This window comes from Heterodontus francisci, chromosome 34 (genome assembly GCF_036365525.1).
Source record: "Heterodontus francisci isolate sHetFra1 chromosome 34, sHetFra1.hap1, whole genome shotgun sequence".
Taxonomy (NCBI): Eukaryota; Metazoa; Chordata; class Chondrichthyes; order Heterodontiformes; family Heterodontidae; genus Heterodontus; species Heterodontus francisci.
The window spans coordinates 24,259,771-24,265,768 of record NC_090404.1 but is presented as its reverse complement, the minus strand read 5'-3'; the positions used below and the strand labels follow the sequence as shown (position 1 = coordinate 24,265,768).

At 41.6% G+C, this 5,998-nt stretch overlaps 1 protein-coding gene across 1 annotated transcript; it reads right to left on the bottom strand.

Annotated features, from left to right (window-relative positions):
* Positions 1–2,106: 2,106 nt before the first annotated feature.
* On the bottom strand, positions 2,107–5,717 carry LOC137348742 (probable G-protein coupled receptor 139). The gene is made up of 2 exons (XM_068013996.1): positions 5,543–5,717; positions 2,107–3,014 (listed from the first exon to the last, which is right to left on the bottom strand). The coding sequence occupies exons 1-2, from the start codon at positions 5,715–5,717 to the stop codon at positions 2,107–2,109; spliced, it is 1,083 nt and encodes a 360-aa protein (XP_067870097.1).
* Positions 5,718–5,998: the final 281 nt, after the last annotated feature.

The following is a 5,998-nucleotide window of genomic DNA, read 5'->3' as shown; positions in this document are numbered from 1 at the left end:
TTGAAACATGGCAGATAGGTGACAGACGGCATTTACTGCAGCGGAATGAAAAGTACGTTACTAGAGAGAAGAAATCCAAAAATGGACCATCGCTTAAATGAAAAGAAACTCATTTGCATGGAAAATAAAAGAGAGCTGTGATTTTTTTTTGGATTGACAATAAATTGAAACTATCAGGACAATGAGCAAAGCAAATTAGACACTGGGATGTATAAAAATTGGACAATATTGAGCCGAGATCGTGAAGCAATTCTGCCACTTTATGAAACATTGGCCCTACCTCCCTTAGATTGCTATATACATTCTGGGAACCACAGGATGTTGCAGCTATTGAACAAACACGAAAAAAAAGTATACGGAATGACTGAGAGACGGATTCGATTGGATTGTGAGGAACTGTTACGTACATTGTGCCTGTTCTCATTGGAAAAGGGAAGGTCGAGGGGTGGTATGCTTTCTGTTTTCCAGGTTTCAAAGGGACGCGATGACGTTTTCCAGAATAGTAGAACCAGAGGTCAGAGGTTGCAATGAAGCAGGTAAATTCAAAGCCAGTCTACAGAAACAATATTTCACTGAGTGGTCGATCTATGTAGCAGATTCCCTTTAGCGCAGGCGTAAGCAATTAATTTTGATTCTTACAATGCAAATCAGACAGATTTCATTCAAAGGATGCCATTTTGGGATACAGTATGTGAGAAATTAGAGACATGACATGTGATAAGTGTGGCATTGCTTGAGAGGAACAGGTAACTTTGTAAATATCGTTCCTAAAGATCTCTATATCTCGGTCTGTTGTCGGCTAGTTTATAGCAATTGCTGTGATTAGTAAAGAAAATCTATTAACATTGTGTCATGGGAATCATCGGACTACCAGGATGTTTGAAGGCAAAGTGACTGGATTGCACAGTCGATATTGCAGGTAATATCCTCATTTAATTCGATTTTTTAAAATTCTGATTTGGATCTTTATCGTTTGTATCCATTTTAAAAAGGGAGCACTTCTGTTCCAATAATTTTATTTATTTATTTCTTTGATGACACAGGGGTGTTGTCCTAATTGGCCAATGAAAAGAGTGGAAGGCGAACAGTCTTTTTCTCGAACATTGAGTTCTGGGCACCTCATTACAGAAAGGATGTAATTGCACTAGAGAGGGTACGGAGGAGATTGACGAGGATGTTGCCAAAACTAGAAAAATCCAGCTGTGAGGAAAGAGTTGGATAGGCTGGGGTTCTTCTCCTTGGAACAGGGAAGGCTGAGGGGAGATGTGATTGAAATGTACAACATTGTGAGGGGGCTGTATAGAGTGGAGGTGAAAGGTCTATTCACCTAAGCAAGGAGGTCACTGACGAGGGGGCATAGATTTAAAGTAATTGGTAGAAACATTAGAGGGGAGATGAGGAAAAACCTCTTCACCCGGAGGGTGATGATGCTCTGGAACTCACTGCCTGAAAGGGTAGTTGGGGCAGAAACCCGCCAAAAGGAGTCTGGATATGCACCTCAAGTGCAGTAAGCTGCAGGGCTACGGACCAAATGCTGGAAGGTGGGAATAGAACAAGTGCATCGTTTTTTGGCTGGCACTGGCTGAATGGGCCAAGTGGCCTCTTCCTGCACCTTAAACTTTCTATGATTCTATTTCCTCTGTTCCCATGTTTATGGGTACAGGAGTGCAGCTGTGAGGCGGTGGCAATGGATTGGAGAACAATGCATGGGGCATTAGACGATTCAATTTCAGAGTCTTATCCGACTTTTAAGGCACAAATCATTTACAGCAGAGATATTGATGTCCCTTCATTGAACAGTTAAACTTGATATCTAATAATAGATCAAAGGTCAGACTGACTGTAACAATACTTCTGGGCCCTTGGGGCCGATGTGAATATACGAAGCTCGAGTCAGCACAGGGAAGAGAACTAGAAAGTAAACGAGAGCATGTTGCAACACTGAATTGTGCAGTGGTGCGACATTGCTTGTGCATTCTTAAATTCACACAATGGGTATAGATCTCAAAGTGAGTGACTATTTTTGTGGGAGGGGAAGCGGTGTATGACATGCACAAGAACAGAAATGGATGAAATATGAGGTGCAAATCATGTTGGATATTTTAGTCATTTCAATAACTTAACAATTAGTCTGAGTGGATATTTCACTCCATTCTTTAACTCCTCTCTGAATTTTCTCTGGGTCCCAGCATAAATAAACGGATTGACGCAGGAACTCAAAAGTTGAAGCATATATCCGCTTTGGTCCAGAATAAAATTTGATTCATTGAAATTGGAACCGGAAAAATAAGTAAATTTCGCAATTCGGATGTAAAGGAAATTTATAAGGAATGGCAAATATAACAGGATAAAACTACCCGCGATGCAGAAGAGTAAAACGATGGACTTTCTACGGCTCTCCATCTCTGGGTCACTCTGAGTCTCTCCATTGCTGTGGGCCCGGAGTCTCCTGCGAGCTCTACTGGCTGCTAGAATGTATCTGACAGTCAGAACATTGAGCAATAAAATCAGAATGAATGGGAGACAAGGGGTTAAAATGTGGTGAATCCAGTGATATGCGACCCAAGCAGGTGATGCATAGAATATTAATTTTATGATGCAGAACCGGGGTATATTGTCAATTATATACAAAGGTTCAAATATAAAATACACGCAGATATTTTTTAAACAGCTCAGTGTAGACACGATTCCTATGAGGCACGCCGCCGTTTTCTCGGTGCAGTATTTTATTTTCAGCTTCTGGCAACAAATAGCCATAAATCGATCAAAGGTGAAAGCGACCGTTAACCAGACAGAACTGTCGATGATCGCGAGGTTTAGGGCAATCTGAATTCTACATACCGGGGTGATGGATAGGAAACTGAGTGGGAAATAAATATCCACAATCCGGTTTAATATCACAGCGGTGATAATGACCAGCAGATCTGTCACAGCCATGGACACCAGGTAGTAAGTGATACATCTGGAGAGAGCACATCTTCCTCGGGACAGGATCACAATCACTGCGAAGTTAGCTATAATAGAGACACAGAGACTAAGCAAAAGGGGGAGAGTGTATGTACGTGAACAAGTGAGAACAGGATAATTACTAGTCTGACTCCGAACAAAATAAGCCGTTTTACAGAATTCTGCATGAAATGTATAGCTTTGACACATGATACTGAGTGGGAAAACTATCGCTTAACTTCCAGGCATTTTTTTCTGTGTTTACATTAATCATCTGGATTAAAAATCAGACAGGTCGATAACATCAGATGAAAACAATACAATCAAACATAATGGAGAACAAGAAGGCAAAGAAAATTCGTTGAAACCAAAATGGGATAATCAAACAGGCAAGCAAAATAACATCAGTAACATATTTGAGAAGATAGTTAAGAGGGTTGTTATGTGAAGCAAAGGAGGAGATAGCAGGGGCTCTGACACAAATTTTCAAATCCTCTTTGGCCACAGGAGAGGTGCCAGAGGACTGGAGGACGGCGAATGCGTTACCATTATTCAAGAAGGGTAGCAGGGATAAACCAGGCCAGTGAGTCTAACATCGGTGGTAGGGAAACTATTGGAAAAAATTCTGAGGGACAGGATTAATCTCCACTTCGAGGGGCAGGGATTAATTAGGGATAGTCAGCATGGCTTTGTCAGGGGAAGATCGTGTCTAACAAACTTGATTGAATTTTCACGGAGGTGACTAGTTGTGTAGATGAGGGTAAAGCAGTTGATGTAGTCTACATGGACTTCAGTAAGGATTTTGATAATCTCCCACATGGGAGATTGGTTAAGAAGGTAAGAGCCCATGGGATCTAGGGCAATTTGGTAAATTGATGGTAAAGTGATGGTCGAGGATTGTTTTTGTGAGTGGACGCCTGTGACCAGTGGTGTACTGCAGGGATCAGTGCTGGGACCTTTGCTGTTTGTAAGGTACATTAATGATTTAGACGTGATATAGGAGGTAAAAGAAATAAGTTCACAGGTTACACGAAAATTGGTGGTGTCGTAAATAGTGAGGAGGAAAGCCTTAGGTGACAGGACAATATAGATGGGCTGCTAAGATGGGCAGAGCAGTGGTAAATGGAATTTAATCCTGAGAAGTTTGTGGTGATGCATTTCGGGAGGACAAACAAGGCAAGGGAATATATAATGGATGGTAGGACCCGAGGAAGTACAGAGGGTCAGAGGAACTTTGGTGTACTTGTCCATAGATTACTGAAGGCAGCAGCACAGGTAGATAAGGTGGTTAGGAGGGCATATGAGATACTTTCCTTTATTATCTGAGGCAGAGAATATAAGATCAGGGAGGTTGTGATGGAGCTGTATAAAACGCTAGTTAGGCCACAGCTGGAGTACTGTGTACAGTTCTGGTTACCACACTATAGAAAGGTTGTGATTGCAATGGAGAGGGTGCAGAGGAGATTCACCAGGATGTTGCCTGGGCTGGAGCATTTCACCTATGAAGAGAGACTGGATAGGCTAGGTTTGTTTTCCTTCGAGCAGAGAAGGCTGAGGGGGGACCTGATTGAGGTATACAAAATTATAAGGGGCATTGATAGGTTAGATATGAAGAAACTTTCCCCTTAGCAGAGGGGTCAATAACCAGGGGGGCATAGATTTAAGATAAGGAGCAGGAGGTTGAGAGGAAATTTGAGGAAAACTTTTTTTCACCCAGAGGGTGGTTGGAATCGAGAACACACTGCCTGAAGAGGTGGTAGAGGCAGGAACCCTCACAGCATTTAAGTATTTAGATGAGCACTTGAAACGCCATAGCATACAAGGCTACGGGCCAAGTGCTAGAAAATTGGATTAGAATAGTTAGGTGCTTGATGGCCGGCACAGACACGATGGGCCGAAGGGCCTGTTTCTGTGCTGTATAACTCTATGACAATATGACAATAACTGATAATAAAGTGGAAACTAACAGGAAAGTAGGAAAATCTTGCATTTAAGACAGATTATATCCTGCTGAGGACCTAAACGCCCTCATCCGATGAAATACTGTAAAATGATTAATTGTTGGAAGATTCCACTGTCAACTTGTTCAGAAAGAGGGAATCGAACAGACAATTAGTGTTTTCTGACTCTCCGGAGGACATGCTGTTGAAGACACAGCCAAAACTCCAACCGGTTAATCTTCTTCATCCCCTGGCAAATTCGTGTTGATCTGAACCACTAGAACTGGCAGATTATGAGGTCTCATTGGAAGAAAGTTCCCTCTGACAATGCAGCAGTTCCCCAGTACTGTGCTGAGCTGCCAGCACAGATGATGAGCTTAGTCCTATCGTGGGTATTGAAATTAAAACTTTTTGACTCAGATGCGAGAGATGCCACCAGTAATACAAAATATGGAGAAAAGATTGAAGACGGGAACATCCAGAATATTTCCAGGCGCTTGGAGCAGAAGGAACATTCGTAGTCAGTAGTGATCCAACAGTCAGCAGCAGATAATGTGGAAGAGGAGAGCCGGGTTGAAGCAGTGCAAACTAGAGACTGAGAGCGGACACACTGAGCGCTCTGAGTTTAGGGTAAGTATAAAATACCCACTCGTTACATTGTTGATATTCTGTTAACAACATGATGCCTAATAACGTTCTTTCAATAAATTCAACAATTAAATTCAGACAGGAATTATCTGATTTTTGAATACCTTTAGTTAGTGAATCATTTGTGAAAATCAGATATCTACTGTTACTGCCATCGATGCAATATACCTCCACGTACATCATTACAGCGTGATAAATCGCCCACAGTAACAGTGTCAATAACACAATGGAACTACATTTACACAGTGATAACAGTGTGATAATTCACCCGCAGCAACGGGTATAACAAAATAGAACTATATTTACAGTGTGATGACAATGTGATAATACACCCCAGATAACACTCTGAATAACACAATGGAACTACATTTACACAGTGATAATTGTGTGACAATTTACCCACAGTAACACTGTGAACAGAACGGAACTATATTTACACCATGAAATGGCACAAGTAAAGGAGA

Bases quoted from the DNA above. Each gene is read 5' to 3' on its own strand.
- LOC137348742 (XM_068013996.1), bottom strand. From the start codon at position 5,717: ATGATGTACGTGGAGGTATATTGCATCGATGGCAGTAACAGTAGATAT. The intron at 3,015-5,542 runs GTAACGAGTGGG...TCTCTATTATAG, and splicing joins GTTAACAGAATATCAACAAT to CTAACTTCGCAGTGATTGTG.